At 36.1% G+C, this 17,291-nt stretch overlaps 1 protein-coding gene across 3 annotated transcripts in view; it reads right to left on the bottom strand.

Moving 5' to 3' along the window:
- Positions 1–780: 780 nt before the first annotated feature.
- Positions 781–17,291, bottom strand: part of LOC107732991 (voltage-dependent calcium channel subunit alpha-2/delta-1-like) — a 77,249-nt gene continuing 60,738 nt past the window's right edge. Inside the window, exons 23-40 of one of the 3 annotated variants that reach the window (XM_016544479.1) lie at positions 17,171–17,194; positions 14,839–14,847; positions 14,103–14,163; positions 13,873–13,973; positions 11,763–11,844; positions 11,280–11,345; positions 10,762–10,871; positions 10,604–10,675; positions 10,239–10,306; positions 9,615–9,653; positions 8,942–9,007; positions 7,894–8,046; positions 7,118–7,170; positions 6,818–6,873; positions 6,306–6,432; positions 5,707–5,816; positions 5,041–5,123; positions 781–2,437 (exon numbers count right to left, since the gene is read on the bottom strand). In XM_016544479.1, coding sequence (XP_016399965.1) covers positions 2,321–2,437; positions 5,041–5,123; positions 5,707–5,816; positions 6,306–6,432; positions 6,818–6,873; positions 7,118–7,170; positions 7,894–8,046; positions 8,942–9,007; positions 9,615–9,653; positions 10,239–10,306; positions 10,604–10,675; positions 10,762–10,871; positions 11,280–11,345; positions 11,763–11,844; positions 13,873–13,973; positions 14,103–14,163; positions 14,839–14,847; positions 17,171–17,194 — 1,397 coding nt within the window. In that variant the 3' untranslated portion in view covers positions 781–2,320. The remainder of the gene's footprint in view (positions 2,438–5,040; positions 5,124–5,706; positions 5,817–6,305; positions 6,433–6,817; positions 6,874–7,117; positions 7,171–7,893; positions 8,047–8,941; positions 9,008–9,614; positions 9,654–10,238; positions 10,307–10,603; positions 10,676–10,761; positions 10,872–11,279; positions 11,346–11,762; positions 11,845–13,872; positions 13,974–14,102; positions 14,164–14,838; positions 14,848–17,170; positions 17,195–17,291) is intronic. The other 2 variants (XM_016544481.1, XM_016544480.1) reach the window with 2 other exon arrangements.

Genomic DNA, 17,291 nt, shown 5'->3' with positions numbered 1-17,291 from the left:
GCGATGAATCATGGAAAGATTTCGAGAAGAATGGCTTTTCAACGCAAGCCAAATCCACAAAGTCCAATCATGTTGTTTTCAGGTGCATTACCAAAACCGTTTCCTGTGTACAGATGAAATGATGCATGAACTAGCAGTGATGTTGCTCACTAGAATTCACTTTCCACCCCGGATTTGATGTTGTGTGTCTTCATGTCTTTTAATTTCCTGTTTGTCTACGCTTCTAAAATTAGAAACAACACAATGATGGTAATCAGTGCTGACAGAGACCCAAACGACTTTGTACATGTATACACTAAGCCAAAACCAATGCAAATAAGGTTCAGCGGCCATTAATAACTTGCAGAAACCATCTGTTTGCTTTTAATTAATCATAATTCATAATCAATACAATATTGAATATATTAGGTATTGGATAAGCATCAGGCATCCCTCCTTCACTTCAAAATAAAAATAACTTGGTTAACTGAAAAATAACTGAATGCTGAATAACTGAGCATTACTTAATAACTGAATAGAAAACCAAAACAAAACAAATTTGCTTTGCTTTTTCACAGACATAACATGTAACAAGTAATCATTTATAATTGGAGTCACATTCCCCCCAATTTTTTCTCTATAAATTTCACCTACTTTTATTTCATATTTTTATATTTAATTTAAACAAAGTATCAGTAGAAGTAGTGGTAATAATAATAACAAAATGAATAAATAAACTAAAGTAATTAAAATAAAATATATTATTATTATAAACAAATATAAAGCTGAAAAACATTTTAAAAACGCGTTCATTTTATGAGTAGTTCAGAGCTTCCGTAATTATTCTTGTCTCTTCTCAAAGTCTTAATTATTTCATAAATGGCCCAGATTTCACTGAGGCACAAAGATCCAGTCAGGATCTCTTAAAGAGACAGAAGGTTCATTTTGGTCAGATCAGAATGACGATATTTGGCATTTTTCTGCAGAGTGATCAGGGTCAGATTGCACATTGTGATATTCATTCACTTATTTTTATCTGAATCCATTCACATCAAGGCACATTGACAGGAAAGAAAGGCTGACAGAGCTCTGCCTCTGACATTAAAGTGAAAAATGACACAGCAGAGGCACAACCAGGGGCAACATTTCTTATAAAAACTCTTGAGTGTCTCAAAATATCTGTAAACATTAGATCATTTTCTTCCCACCTTTTTGAGTTCTCCAGATGATATTAAAGTGTGGGAAAGAGCAACTATGTCATAAACGCCTTTCACCCTTTAGCATCTGCATATCCACACACATACATTAAATATAGCACATAAAACTCGACATTAAACATACAGCAGAAAACTCTTTGCTCATTTAAAATAACTTAATCTAAAATAAACAGGTAATGCACCAAAAAAGAAAAAAAAACACACACATGCAACAGCGGGGTTTTCTCTTCATATTCACAGCCAGGACGCATACATTTGCGAGCTTTTGTGAATCGGCTGTCATTTAAAAAGCCCTAAATAAGAACCAAAGGGCTGTTTGGCCACACGACCTGCTTGGCATCAAGTGCAAAGTACAGCAAGACCACACACAGGGTAACGTTTGGCAGCAGTGCATGTTTGAAATGCACTATGGGCGGATAAAAATCACCGTGTGATAGCAAATACGGGTACCCGCGGACTAATGGAGGGAGGGATTGTTCACTCGAAACAGCGTTCAGAAATGAAACCAATATTCCCGAGGCACAGAGGTGGAGACCACTGGGAAAAACAAGAGACTTTTGCATTGGGTCACAAGCTCATTTGTCCTTTTTTTTCAGTAATGAGCTGCAGACCACAAACAGGGTTGAATTTTGACCCGACCCGGAGGGGTCCATTAAAGATCTCAGCAGGGCAAACGTGACGAGGCCATAAAAGTCACATATAAACAGTTTGTAATACAGAGGAATAAGCCGTGTAAATATGTTGAAGGCATCACACCGGTAAAGGGCGAAACTTTGGTTGGCAGTGTTGTGACTGGATCTTTTTTTTTGTTTGTTTTAAAGACAGGACGTATCTTCATAGCGAAGTGACGATGAAGTGTCAAGGTCTGCCCACCCCGTCGCTCATGTGGAGAGAGTCTGACCTCACAGGTCAAATGTCAAAGGTCGTTGCTCATATATCATCTCCGACCTACTTTGACCTTAAAGGCTGTGAGTGATCGCGGCTTGGGTTTTGTACTTCCTGGGTCAGAGCCTCTCCCTCCATGTGCTGGGCTGTAGCGTGGGAGTCCGGATGAACGATCAAATGTGCAGCTGGATCTGGTATGTTTTGGCATCGTGAGGGGGTGTGGCATCTCCATGCTGAGGTCACGAGAGGAAGTGTCCTCTTCCAATTAGAAGCCAGAGCAGCGGCAGCTGCAGAATGACCATGGACACGATTGATGGACTCAGACCCGACGCTCCACCGCAATCCTCGTTCTGTTCCTGTTGCCATGCCAACAAGAGAAAGCCAATAAGTCTGCTGGGGAACTAATGGTGTGATCACATAGTGTGGGAATTACCGTAATAATGTGAAGTAAAACTTTATGTCTTTGCAAACTTGTAATAAAGCGCAAAATTAGGATTCCAGAGGGAAAAAATCCCATTGATTTTCTCCATAGACAATAGCCAATGAAAGTTTATTGCAAAATATTAAATACATAGAAATATGTATTGGCTATTATTATCAATGACCATTATTTTTTTTGTTTCTGTTTCCATAATTACCTTATGCATATTTTTTACATAATGTTTTAAATATAGAGATTATATATGTATTATATTTGATTGTGATATTGATCGACTGACTGAAAAAATATTTTGAAAAATATTAAAACATATACAAATACGGTCTCAATATTATAATCAATGACTACAAAGTTTTTATTTACTACATAGTTTTTTTCCATAATTTCCTTTTGCATAATTAAACTCATAGTTTTAAACACACACACACACACACATATATAGCAGCAGAAAATTTATATTTAGCATACTATATATGATTAATTACAGTAATTGTGACATTATGTGAACACATCATAAAACATTTATCCCACTACAATCAATCTAAAAGCTTTATTTTTATTCATTTTTTAAATTTTTTTAAATTAATGATTAAATATGCTGTGATATGCTGTTGATCATTTATTAATTGCAGCTGGTGAATTAGTCAAGCGTGAGAGTTACATCAGCAGTTTAAGAAGCTGTAAGAAGCAACAGCTAAGCTAATTAGTTTGACTCATGCAAAATTAAATGCATGAGAGAAAGACATTAATCTGAATTATACAGAAACAAATAATAATAATAAAAAAAAAATAGAAAAATTAGAGTGGAACATGTAGACATAAAGGACAGAAATGTGCCTGTTGATAGCCTTGTGTACTTGCACAAACTGCCAGTGCGGTTTTAGCAGTTGATTCACTAAAGGAATTCAGGTAATGAAAGAAATTTCCATTGAAAGGTGTGCTTGAAAAGAAAAAAAGACAATTTAAATGGCCAAAGTGCAGAGCTAAATCACTGCAGATAGCGGCTGTTTAAGCAAATTTGCGGAGACCTGAATACGATGAAATACAACAAACAAAAGTGACAAGTGTTTAGTGAATTTACTTCTAATTTGGCAGACAAGACAGATAGATCGATATAAATAAGTAAACCAATAAATAAATAAAATAAATAGAGAGAGAGAGAGGGAGATAGAGAGATGGACTGACCCGAGACAGCACATGAACACTGGCAGCAGTAACATGAGCAGAGAGGAGAGCAGTGGAGAGCTTGCATTTCTCCTACACACGGTCTCATCCTAACATACATTACCCAGCCAAATACACAGCACGAGAGAAAGAGAGAAAGAGAGAGGAAGAGTCATGCAGAAAAATGTTTGACTGTCAGAAGTTTAAGCAACACATGAACAAGTGCTTGAGCCAAAAAGCGTTAATTCTGTAAGTAAAAAATCCAGAGCAGGAAAAGTAGGTGTGTTTAGATAAAGATACACTACTTGGTCAAAAGTATGTGGACACCTGAACATCCCTCTCATATGTACTAGTTGAACATTTAAATTCAAAACCATGGACATAAATAGGAAGCTCAGCTTGTTCAAATTCATTCCAAAAGTGCTGAATGGGGTTCATGTCTTGGTTTTGTGCAGGCCAGTCAAGTTCTTCCATACTAGACTCTTCACATCTTCAAAAATGTGACTGGATAACCATACGCTTGATTTTATGCACCTGTTGTATCTGAAACACCCAAGCCAGTTAAAGGGGTGGTTGATTGCGATTTCACTTTTTTAATGTTAGTTAGTGTGTAATGTTGCTGTTTGATCATAAACAATATCTGCAAAGTTACAAAGCTGAAAGTTCAATGCAAACGGAGATATCGTCTTTTAAAATTCTGGCAGTTTAATGCCTACAAAAACGGCAGGTAAGGGACTACAATGAGTTACTTCCCGGGTCCGTTACGTCAAGAACCCAGAATTTTACATAAACCCCGCCTCCGGGAACACGCAGCAAAGGGGGCGAGGCCATGCTGCGCTGCTTTAGAGAAGAGGAAGAGAAAACTAGAGGTGCACATAAAAATCTATTCATATATGAATCATGATTCTGTCTTCTAACGATTCTAATGGATTCACAAAATTCAAAATCAATGTTTTAAAGCAGCGTTCATCAAGCATTAACACATGTTAGACTGCACCCCATAAACACAATCAAGCCTATAAAAAAACCAGTCAACCACCCCTTTAATTAAAAAAAAGGTGTCCACATTCTTTAGGCCATGAAATGTATGTTTGTGTGAGATTAGAACATGTCAAACAAAGCCACGCTCTCCCAAACCAAGATCTATCACACAGAGACCAATATCAGAGTTTCTTTATGTTGATCATGACTCAATGACTCTCATACTGAGTCTCAGTGTGGTAGATCTCAGGTAATGACTGAAATGAGAGCAGGAAAAAAAAAAAGTGAGATCTAGGCACGATGCACATTAAGTCATGCTGACTGCTAGTTTGGTCTCGATCTGTTGTGGGATTTTGAGGTGTTTGGGTGACTTACACTTGCATTGTTGTCAAAGCACTGTGTCGGACCTTTCCGATAGCGTGGATTCTGGGCTATCTTGCAGGGATCTGGACCTGGAGCTGTGAGACCAAGTTCAGGATACAAATCAGCACAATCTGATATCATGTGAAAACGCAATGAATTTGTAAAATGTGATTTGTATGGAAACATACGATTGCTGGTTTATTTAGTAAAGTACCAAAAATATCAGCATCGCACAATTTTAAAGTCAAAGTAAAACTTTGCAACCTATTTAACCATCATAAGTCACGTATTTCCAAGGAAAATGGGACATTTGATGAGATAAACATGTTGGGTAATGACTTGAGAACTGATCAACCATTTTTCCAGTTCACTGAAATCAGCTGTTCGAACGAACCGATTAGCTAAAATGACAGAGAGAGAGAGAGAGAGAGGGAGAGAGAGAGAGAGAGACAAATGTATAATTTTTGTCATGCCAATAAAGCACTCTTAAATTGAAATTGAAATTGAGAGAGAGAGAGAGAGATTCTTCATTTTTTTGTGTGTGAAATTGTGAGACGCAATGCATTTACTGGAAAAGCTACTTCTAGTTATTTCTGAATTTCCTTCCCAACGCTAGTAATCATCACTAAGTTTCTCAATACCAAACAGTAGGTTTGTTTGTGCATGAATGAAGGATACAAGGCTTTTCTTCCTGGGAGAAACCTTTTTCACTAGTATGGCAATGAATTAGCGGGTCTGCAACAATAAGCACCAGATTTGTCTTCGGAAGCTTTTCAGCTATGAACTGCCTGAAAACAAAAACACAAAAATATGTACATACTAATGGGCACAATTCACCTGTGATAAAGATCACCTTGATCAATAAGAACTGGGTGATGACTAATTAAAATGTAATATAATTACATAAAAAAATTCAATTTAATTTACTTATTGTTACATGATATGCCATCTATATAAAGAGAAAACATAAGTTACAGAATTATATAATTGCATGTTTCATTTTATTTTATTTCATATTTATTTATTGTTACATGATATGCCATTTAAATAAATAAATAATAATAATTTAAATAAGTAAATAAATAGTTATAATTATAATTATAATAATCAATATACGATTTTTTTCAAATAAAGATAACTGCTTTGTTTGTAGGTAAACGTATTTAAAGGTCAGGAGCAATCAATATGTTTTATATTGAAACTTTATCACATTAAACTGACAACCAAAAAAATAAATAAATAATTAATTCCACGATTAAGTTCCATATAAGTCTCACCTGGAGCAGTTCTGACAATCCACAGTCCCCTTAAAAGTTGTCTCATTGTTCCCAAAGAAATACTGTTTCTGCTCTTTGATGCAACTCTCTTTAGATGGTTTTTCAGACAGGTCCTCATCTAGGTCCGCTGTGAACAAAACACAATCGCTATTCAATTGCCATGAGCTACAATACTTTAAGTGCTTATTTGAATTACTGTTGATTCAGTGGCTAAATAACACCCACTGAACGGTCAATCAGTCAATAAAAAAATCAAAATAAAATCAAAATTTCCCAAAGTACACAGAATACAGTCAAAATTAACACCATGCCCCTATCACATTTATAGTCTTTGACATTCTGAAATAGAATATGTGGTCACACTTTGTGGTCGCACATGAATTCGACATTAGCACTCATTAGCACTGTAGTTTTGGCAGTACACCAGACGACAATGAAAACAGGCATCTTGCCAAATTGCAGTGGCTTGATCATCGTTTCAGAGCAATAAATTACTAACGTCGGGATCTTACCTGCCTCAAGGAAATTAGGAAATGTGATGCTGACAAACAACTGCTGCAATATTGACCTGGAGAAATCAGAAGAAATATTGATTTTGATAAGAACAATGTTTTTGTCCGTATAATGGAAGTCTTTGGGTTCCATAACAATCCTATTCACTTGTAAAACACAACAAAACATAAAATGAAGCACTTTAAAATATATATATCACCTCTTGTTTTCTCACAAAAGAAAGGTTTGGAACATGAGGGTTAGTGTGATTTTTGTGTGAACTGGGAAAGTTACATAAGGCATCATTTCAATTCACTTACCAGGCTGCTGCAGAAGCCCACCAACCAATGTTCAGGATGTCAGCTATGGTGGGCTAAAAGGGACAAACAACATGTTTTAAACCTACACAGGGCACTAGGGCCACCTAAAATGTCCTTGTGATGTACCATCCCCATTAAAATCAGCATAAACTCTAAGATGTTGGCACCTTAAACTCTTATTCTCTCAGACATTCTTCTCTAACTTTGCAAGTTGCATATCCGGAGCTGAGAAGCACCAAAACATCCTGATTTTTATTGGCAGGGGGCCCTATTACGACCCTGCCAGACAGAAAGGACCCGGTGCCAAACAATACGGGAGATATTAGACGAAAGCTCAGCAGATGCAAGCTTAAATCCACAAACAAGGCTAAACGAATGAGCTCAGGGGACCATTAGCTGCCACACACACTGCTCTGATTAGCATGAGAGCGAGGAAGTGTCTCTTTGTGATGATTCATGGTTGACTCTCTGTGTTGTGAGAGATTTAGTCAGCATGTAAGACAAGGCCGAAATCGTTCAAGTCACAAAGATCAGAGAGGGTATCGTGAGGATAACTTATCAGTGTGATATGGAACAATAATATGAAGTTCACTAATCGCATGACTAAACTTTATAGTCTGGTGAAAATGTGCTATGTAAGCAAATCCTTATTTACAGGTGATAACTTTGCCAAAACACTTTTCAGATTACACGAAAACCAGTTATTGTGAGGGGTTAAACTGACTTTATTTTTTGTCATAAGAAACTGAAATGAATTCAAAGAAGATGAAACTCACCACGTAGACTGATCTGAGACCAGCGGCAGCTTTAGATTCTGTGGTGGGTTCACAGAGAGCCTGGTAGTTGTAGGTTATGTTGACTGAGAACAGGGATTCATTTATCAGATTTCTCATTAGGGTGGGGTCAATCATACCGAAAAACTGTCCGATCTGAAAACAGACAATTCACAAACATGATTACTTAGAGATAGGGGGCATCATAGACTTTTATTGCTATTATATAGGAATAATTATAATTACTACAGACTAAAAAAAAATAAAAATCACGTAAAAAAAAATCTATTGTCTATTGTCTCAGCTCAAACGGTCACTTTCAAATCAAGCAGCCTTCTATTGGTCAACGTGATGAACTTGTGAAATCCCTGTTGTGAAATCTGTGTGGGGAATTTTTTTTCCCATCATGTAAAATTTCCATTCCTACCGAAATCCTCCCACAAAACTTTGCCGACATCTCCAAATGAACATCCAAAGGATTTGATCAGATTTAGTGTACTTCTGTTTAGTTGTCTGTGAGCCCAGAAAATCTCTGAGGTGTGATACCGACTGCGGGTGTGTGAGGAATTTAAAAAATGCCCCTGTTCTGGTTACTGTTACGAACACACACAGCTTAACTTCCAGCTTTGTATTGCACGTAAGAATGTAAGAGTGTGTGCATCCAAGACTATAAGTCAGTCCAAAGGCGATATAAATCCTAGAGTGTACAGAACGGCCGCCGCTCCCTGTGCAATAACAGCCATAATGAATGTGCGGTTCTAGCCGACCCCTGGAGAGTCTGCCCACACAGAGTGGAGGAGACGGGATTTAGGGCACAATGGGTCCCCCTTGGCTTCAGCCCTGCTGCCAAACACTCCGGCCGTGATTTATCCTGCACACACTCCGCTCTGATTGGTTTTCCTTGCTGAGCCTAACTTTAAACATTTACTCTACTGCTGTTGCCGGCGGGGTGCAGGTGGGGTTGGGTGGGCGCTCTCCAGGGGTCAAAGAAGGGGAATGTGGAATGGAAGCAAAATGGAGAGCTGCTGATTGCGTAGGAAGAGAGGCACACCATAGAGAGTTCCTTATTGGTCATGACAAGGAAGCCTCCATCGTCCAGAAGAAAGCAGTCCAGATTCTTTGAGAGAAAAAGATAAATACAGTTTTAGTGTAATTTAAAGTAAGTTTGTGGTCAGTAAGTTTTTTTTTTTAAAGAAATTAATACTTTTACTCAGCAGGGATGCGTTAAACTGGTCGAAAGTGACAATAAAAGACATTTATATTGTTACAAAGGATTTCTATTTTCAAACAACTTTACATTCATCAAAGAATCCTGAAAAAAGATTTCACGGTTTCCACAAAAATCATAAGCAGCGCAACCATTTTTAACAGTGAAAATAATAAGAAATGTTTCTTGAGCAGCAAATCAGCATTTTAGGCTCATGTGACACTGAAGACTGGAGTAATGATGCTGAAAGTTCAGCTTTTCCATCACAGAGATAAATAACATTTTAAAATATACTAAAATAGAAAACTGTTATTTTGAATGGTATTCCTTTCACAATATTACTATTTTTACTGTATATTTGAGAAAACTAATACCGCCTTGATGGGCATAAGAGACTTCTTTCAAAAAAAAAAAAAAAAATCTTACTGACTCCAAACTTTTAAAGAGTAGTGTATATAATATAGATAATAACATCTCTTTAGATCTAACACAAGTAGTCACATAAATATGATCTTACGACATCGCTCCTCCTGCACCCACAGATTTCACCAACACACTGTGCAGGAAGAGTAAAAATACAGACAAATTCATATTAGAGTTGTACAAAAATATCAAAACTGTATTGGTTAACCAATATAGTTTTGATATTTTTGTGCAACTCTAATATGAATTTGTCTGTAGGCAATATTAGAGATTTAAAAAATGTATGGGTATCAGTGGACAATTGACATACTGACTCATATTGGGTATTTAATTGTTGTGCATGCTCGTTTTTTATATTTAGATCACCTTTGCCATCATCTAATGCTCACTTGAAATTAATCTTTAAAAACATCAACAATAATAACACTATTAAATGTAAATGCAAATCTCAAAATGAATATTAGTTTTTCAAACTGTGCCTTACAATGTTGTGATGCCTAAGTTCACCTGTAGCATTTAGAAAAATGAATTTAGTTTTAGTGTTTATTTTGAATTTTGATTTTGAAAATCGTCCATTTATTGTCTATTCAGTATTAACCATAACATTCATCACTGCATACCTAATTCATACAAATGGCAAACTGACAATATTCTCAACCATCCTTCTAACCTGCACTACAGTTAACATAAATACAGGTAGCTAATTCCTTGCACTCACATTGGGCGTAATCGTAGCGTTGATGAAGCTTTCCATCCAAGTCAGTACATCCAGTTTTACTCCAACCACTGAAACATTCAACCAAAAGTAGTTTAGTTTTAAATTTTGCATCAATTCATAATCACACAATCAAACAAAAATTAATTGTCAAAACAGAAAATCAACTTTGATTACGCTATTGGTAGCTTTCTGAACTGGCCACTTCTGGTAAATGTTGATAATCTCAAAATACTGTTTGATTACTTGACCAGGCTGTTATATTGGTTTATCACTACATGCTTTCTTCTGTCTTTCGGTCCCAGTGATTATCTACAGTACTGTATATTCCCATGGTATCTAATAAAACTATAACGTCAGACTCTTACCTGCTGGCTTCAGCATGAATTCATCAACTCTCAGGTCCATCGCTCTGCTCACCAAAACTGAATCTTGAGTTTCTGATAAAGAGAGGACAGAAAATATCCATTAAATCCAAAAGGAAAAATGGGATATTGCTGTATAATAATCACAAACACATACTTACCATTGTTTGCATTTGGTGCTGAAGTAAATATATAAACATTGTTGTCCAGACTTCTCTTGTAGAAACTAGACTTGTATGTTTCTGCCTGCTCAGTCCATTCTGAACCAGCACTGCAGAACACACACACACACACAGGTTAGTTTTTGTGAATTGTGGGGACATTCCATAGGCGTAATGGTTTTTATACTGTACAAACTGTATGTGCTATTGCCCTACACCAACCCTACACCTAAACCTACCCCTTACAGGGAACTTTCTGCATTTTTACTTTCTCAAAAAAACTCACTCTGTATGATTTATAAGCATTTTGAAAAATGGGGACATGGGGTAATGTCCTCATAAGTCACCTTCTCCTTGTAATACCTATGTCATACCCATGTCATTATACAAATTTGTGTCCTCATATGTCACAAAAACGCACACACACACACACACACACACAAAGCACGATAATTTTTGTCTAAATCCCATAAGCCTGCCTGGTATCTCCTCTCTAAAGCTTAAAAACATAATAGTACCTCGCAGGATAGACTCTAGTGACACCGCCGTCTGTCGCCACAAACTTAGCCTTGATTCTCTCATTCCTGAAAACCACAAATGTAAATAAACCAAATTAGACAGAAAAAAAAACTGCTCTTAAAATAGAAAAAAAAATAGAAGTTCACTGAAAAATTCTATCATCATTTATCATCTATGCTCCTTATGTGATTTTCTTTCTTCTCTGGAACACAAAAGGAGATGCTTAGCAGAATGTGCATGCTGCTCTTTTCCATACAACAAAAGCATACAGTGGCCAAACTCCTATAAGGAAAATATAGCACCTTAAAAGACAATTTTTATGATGCTCTTTTGTCCATTTTGGAACTTGACAGCATATATGCTTTCATTGCATGGAAAAAAGCAGCATACAGGTTTGGACCAACATGAGGAGAGTAAATGACGACAGAAAATAAATTCACTTGGCCTTGTGCATTTTGAATTTATAATTCAGTGCAACTCACAGTCCCTGTTCGCTCCAGTATTTGGCCAGTTCAGCGGTGATGCCAGCGTCCAGCAGCAGTCTGTTTATTAGCTCCATATTACCTGAGGAACCATACATAAAAAATAGGCTTCTATCGACATCTCGCCATCCCTTTACCATCGCTTTGACATGACAAGTATCAAAATGACTCTCACACTACAGGAGCAAAATCTAATGGAAGATCAATAGGCACAGAACAAAGCTTTACGTCATTATAAGCTTCACCTTTGACTTGATAAATGCATAAACACCTGTTGGTCATGAATAAGAACAGGCTTCACATTCTGACCTTTGAGGCAACCGATGCCAAAGTCATAAAGAAGTAGAACTTCATAAAAAGAGAGCGAGACAGCTACGCAAAAATGAGGCGGTGAGACATGTCGGGAAAGTAACACGCAGATTAATTTTCCGAGACGTGGAACACGATTGTATTCTTCGACTGTATGAAACGGCAGTAAGTGTTCAAAGGTTTTTTTTTGTTGGTGCAGGCATGTTCAGAACGTTAGAGTGTTTTATAACATCGCACTGCAGTTCGTTACCACAAAGCCTTTACGACAAAACACACACACACTTCAGAAAGAGCAGCTGGTGTACGACTTTATTCTGCCCCCCTCTGCACGCTGCATGCTTTTCATTAGGACCTGATTGAGAGCAGCGCAAGAACACAATTCAACTGATCCGCCTGTGTTTGACAGCGAGGAAATCGTGGACTTAAAATACCAGGCCTCTGTGACAAATAGCCACAAAAATGAGTGTGCAATGTTTTGCTGGTTACAAAATTTTATTGTCTATGCTCATGAGGAAGTTTTATTCTTTGAGATAAAAACAAAACAAAACAGACAACAACATAACTGAATGAGTCAAAATTATTGTCTGTTGGTTAATGTGAGTGAATTTTTGTTCTGTTGGATATTTGAAATAGAAAAACTTTTGGAAATTAAATTAAATTTAATATTTAAATTAAATGTGTTATTTAATTTAATTTAATAAAATGTTTAATTAAATTTTATTTTACCAATGTATTGGCACATATTTTTTCTCTCTTTTTTTTCCTGTGACATGTCCTGCTTTTCTTCTTTCACACGGGGTAATTGGTGCAGAATTGGGGGGTTGGGGCGGGTTCATAGGTATAAAGTATTACAGCCAAACCTACACATTCAACACATGTGCACCAAACCAAGTGATTACCGCAGCACCAACTGATCCTGATGAGATCAAAGCGGCCCGCGGAGAGGAAGGTGAGGGGAGGGGGGTGTCTGTGTGTGCGGGCAAAGGGAGGAGGCTTACTTAGCATTAACACGGTCAACAAGAGAACAATAAATATAATTAGACTCAAACTGAAATACACAAAACCCCTAATTTAAGGATTGCTTTTGATGTGGACGAGTTGTTTTAAAACACAGTAGAAGTAGTGTAATTGTGAATAGAAGCTTTCGCCTAACTCAAATTGATTGCAATTGATTTAAAAAAGTAGTAAAATGTGAAATGAATAATATTTAAAATACTGTATTAGAAATTATAAAAATGTCCTAAAATATGCAATTGCAATATTTAGTCATTATATTTATAAGACTATGATAAAAACTCTTTATCCACAAATTTTGAAAATGTATTAAAAATGTGTAATGTTATTATTTTAATATGCATTGTATTAATTTTTAGAATACTATTTTAAAGTGCAGCAACTTTGAATCCTGATTAAATTAATCAAAATTAGTTTTATATTAGTATTTAGTTTTGGCATCTTTATCAGGGCTGTGATATTCATACTATGGACTGATGACGTGTTTTTTTTTTTTATGTATATTTCAGAATGTTAGTTAACATTGCTGTGTGAGTTGACATCTTTCTCTCTTCTTACCGATGTATCAATATCAATCTCTGCATTTTACTAAAAGAATAAACTTTTTTTTATTTTAAGCTAAAAGTAGCTATGTTTTAATCAAGATTATGTCCTTATAAACTGCTCACTCCCCCGTGAGCAGTCCTGGAAATGAACTCTGAACCTTAAAACTAGCGGTATGAATCCCTGACCTCAGCTCAGCTCTGGATTTGAACCAGCAGCCCAGAAAGCTCCAGAAGATACTCACACAGCGGGTTGTTGGGGGTCTTTCTGTCTATGTATTCATTGAAGTCGATGAGAAATTGTGTGATGTTGTTACTCTGAGCTTTCAGGTCTGTGCAGTAATCTCTAAACCATGGAAAATGAACATTTCTCAGAATCATTTAGAAGAAATAAAGAAATAAAAGCTCAGAACAACATGAAGGCGAGTAAACGATCACAGTATTTTTGGGTGAACTATCACTTTAAGAAACTGACCTGGGTGCTATTAAAGTATATCCATACTCTTCAAATTTGTCCACCTGCAGGCTTTCAGAAACTGAAAGAAAATATCAGAAATCAGCCAGATCAAAGATCATTTCAAATAAGTTCTGTCATTACAGAGCGGAAAATAATACAATACAGATATATACAGAATAAAAACAGACCCCAAAACTTACAGGTACATTCATAATGACCTGACAATGAAACACAACTCTACAGACAGCGGGCTGCTGCACAACAGCTTGTGAAAATATGTCTCTGAGCTTCTGTCTAGTAATGCGGTCATCTGCAGTGACACCCTGCTGTTTAGGCACACGACCTCACATACGGGTGGCCCAGAGAGAGAAAGTTCAAAATGTTCTTGCACAGAGAAATGTATCTCAAAATATACATGAACAGTGATTTTAAAAGTAGTAGAATAAAATAAAATAATCATCAAATATGAAAAATTCTAAGCAAAGTTGAGATGTAGAGCAAGAAATATTTAAGATTCTGCACTATAATTATATATTTTAAATATAACAATAGTTTATAAATAAATAAATGTCTCTTTCAAATTCATCATATTCTCCAACATACATTCTCCTACATTTATGCATGTGGGTATGTTTGTGAGTATGTTTGTTCTTTCTGAAACCAGATGACGGACTTTAACATGGGAGAGGTCAGACGTTACATCCAGGTTCGAACATGAAGGAAAAGACAAAAGGGAGAGAAAAACAGTACTTGCCAGTTTCTTCTGAAGGGTCAAATGCCGCAAAGAGGGAAAGGAGGGAGCGATTTACCGAGGAAAGGAGGGAAAGAGAGGCAGAGAAACAGGGTAAAACCACAGGGGTCAAAGGTCACCAATATTTTATTCACAGAACAAGCCTTGAATAAAAATATTGCACTCTCATCTAAGGTTTTCTGCTGGTTGTAAATTGAAAGACAAGCAACGTTAATGAATTATGCATTCACATGAGCCAAGAAAGATGACAGATGGAGAAGGGGGAAAAAAAATTCTGGTAAATAATTATAAGTGACTTGAAAAGTGACTTTCTTTAAAATGAACATCACTTGGTTTTGATATTTTATTAATGCAATAACATTCGGCCAAACTATCCAAATACATTTTGAGCCCACTGTATTTTCAACTGATTTACATTAAACTCAATCTCTATGATGGTGTCAGGTTGAAAAAAGACAAAAAAAAGTGGTAAAATACGGTTTAAGGGGTGTAAAATATAGTTTAGCAGATGTGCTGTCACATGGACAAGCCAAGATCTGGTGGCAGACAAGTGATTAGCACAGATTGTTATTGCGGAACAGTAACGTTAGAAGCCTTGAAGTTACACTGTCCTGTTAAAGTTAAAAAGGGACACACACATACCACATATCCGCACCTGGACATGAACACGTGGACCCAACACACATACAGAGCACATGCTTTCTAAAGAGCAAGGCCTGTATTTTGTTAAACCGCCCCTTTACGAGGTTTTGAAAGCATCCAGATGATTCAGAGAGCGAAGGGGCGGAGATAAAAGCACAAAGAGTCACACTCATGTCCTCTGCGGTTTCACCTTCCAAACCTCCTGGAAAACATCCATTAAACATCTCCTGATGCTCTCAGACGTATACACACATTCAGAACGACTCGGCCCCGGTGAGTAAATGTGACACTTCATGACACTCATACCGTTGACAAACACATTAAAGTTGCAAGGAGAGAACACATCTAAACTGCTTTACTCAGCCGGGAAACATTTACACATGCAAAGCAAACATAGAAGAGTCTGTGTTTATGCATTATTTTCTATGGTGGCTGCAATTTGCGTACTGTAAGTGTAGAGCAGGTGCTAGTAGTAGAGATAGGCCGATAAGGAAAAACCTAGTTTAAAACACATGTGCCAAGCTCTTAGAAATGTCTCTTTGTATTCATGTTGGTTTCATATGGTTTTGAAAAACTATAGTATACCATTTTTTAATGGTTTCAAGTTAAAATTTAATGACTCCAAAAATGTCATGCGCTGTAACCATCAAGTAAAAAGTAAAAACATATTTTCCTTACACCCTTAATCTGCGTGTACACTTTATATCAGTATTTTAAATAAATATTTTTAGAATTAAACAAATATCAAGAATTGCTATTCATAAATATCATTACTTGAACTCACCTTACCATTTAAAAAAAAACAAAACATAAAATTATCTGAGAGTTAAAGAGACTTATTTACTTCAACACACTGTTACGAGGGTCTTCGTCGGCCATTACATCATTTCCGATTTATGATTTCCAATTATGAGTCTGCACATGAATCATTACATGACTTTAATTTAGACAAACGTTTTTTTTTTAGATATTTATAATATTTAAACAAAATTGCTCCAATGCTTTATTTCTAAGAAATAATAGTAACAGTAAAAAACTATTCCAAACTATTTAATAAGGTTTTCCTTTCAAGAATTTCTTTCGATATATTATATCAGGAAAATTGTATTAACTTGACATTTTTGACTTAATACCCCCATAAACATTTAAATGTATTTTAATTCAGAAATGTAATTTTAAAAAATTGTGATAGAATATGTGAATTCAAGTCACTGTTTGTGAGTTGCATTTTAATGTATTTTTGAATAAATGAATAGATCCTAAAATGAGTATTCATATTATTATAACATTTGAAAGTGATACTCTGTGACATTTTTGACTTAATACCCCCATAAATATTTAAATGTATTTTAATTCAGAAATGTAATAAAAATATAATTGTCATAGAATATGTGAAATCAAGTCACTGTTTGTGAGTTGCATTTTAATGAATTTTTGAATAAATTAATAGATCCTAAAATGAGTATTCATATTATTATAACATTTGAAAAAGTTACATAAACTGAAGTTCATACTGCCAATAAAATGGTTTAAAATAAGTTTTACTGACAATAAGCAGCTCAGAAAACTTGAATGACTATTCCATCTGAGCTAGGATATCACAAAAAAAACAAAAACAATATCGGCCGATCTCTACTCTCTAGTGAGTATCACTGGACACTACGAGAAGGAAATACAGAAGGAAAATACTTGCCGGAATTTTCTGAGAGTTTCCAAGCTATAGACAGACAGGGAACAGAGGAACGGGAGAGAGATGGAGAGAAAAACAGAGAGAGAGAGAGAGAGAGAGAGAGAGAGAGAGAGAGAGAGAGAGA

The sequence above is a fragment of the Sinocyclocheilus rhinocerous genome, unplaced genomic scaffold (genome assembly GCF_001515625.1).
Source record: "Sinocyclocheilus rhinocerous isolate Xijiao unplaced genomic scaffold, SAMN03320098_v1.1 scaffold400, whole genome shotgun sequence".
NCBI classification, from domain to species: Eukaryota; Metazoa; Chordata; class Actinopteri; order Cypriniformes; family Cyprinidae; genus Sinocyclocheilus; species Sinocyclocheilus rhinocerous.
This window is presented reverse-complemented; position numbering and strand designations above follow the sequence as displayed.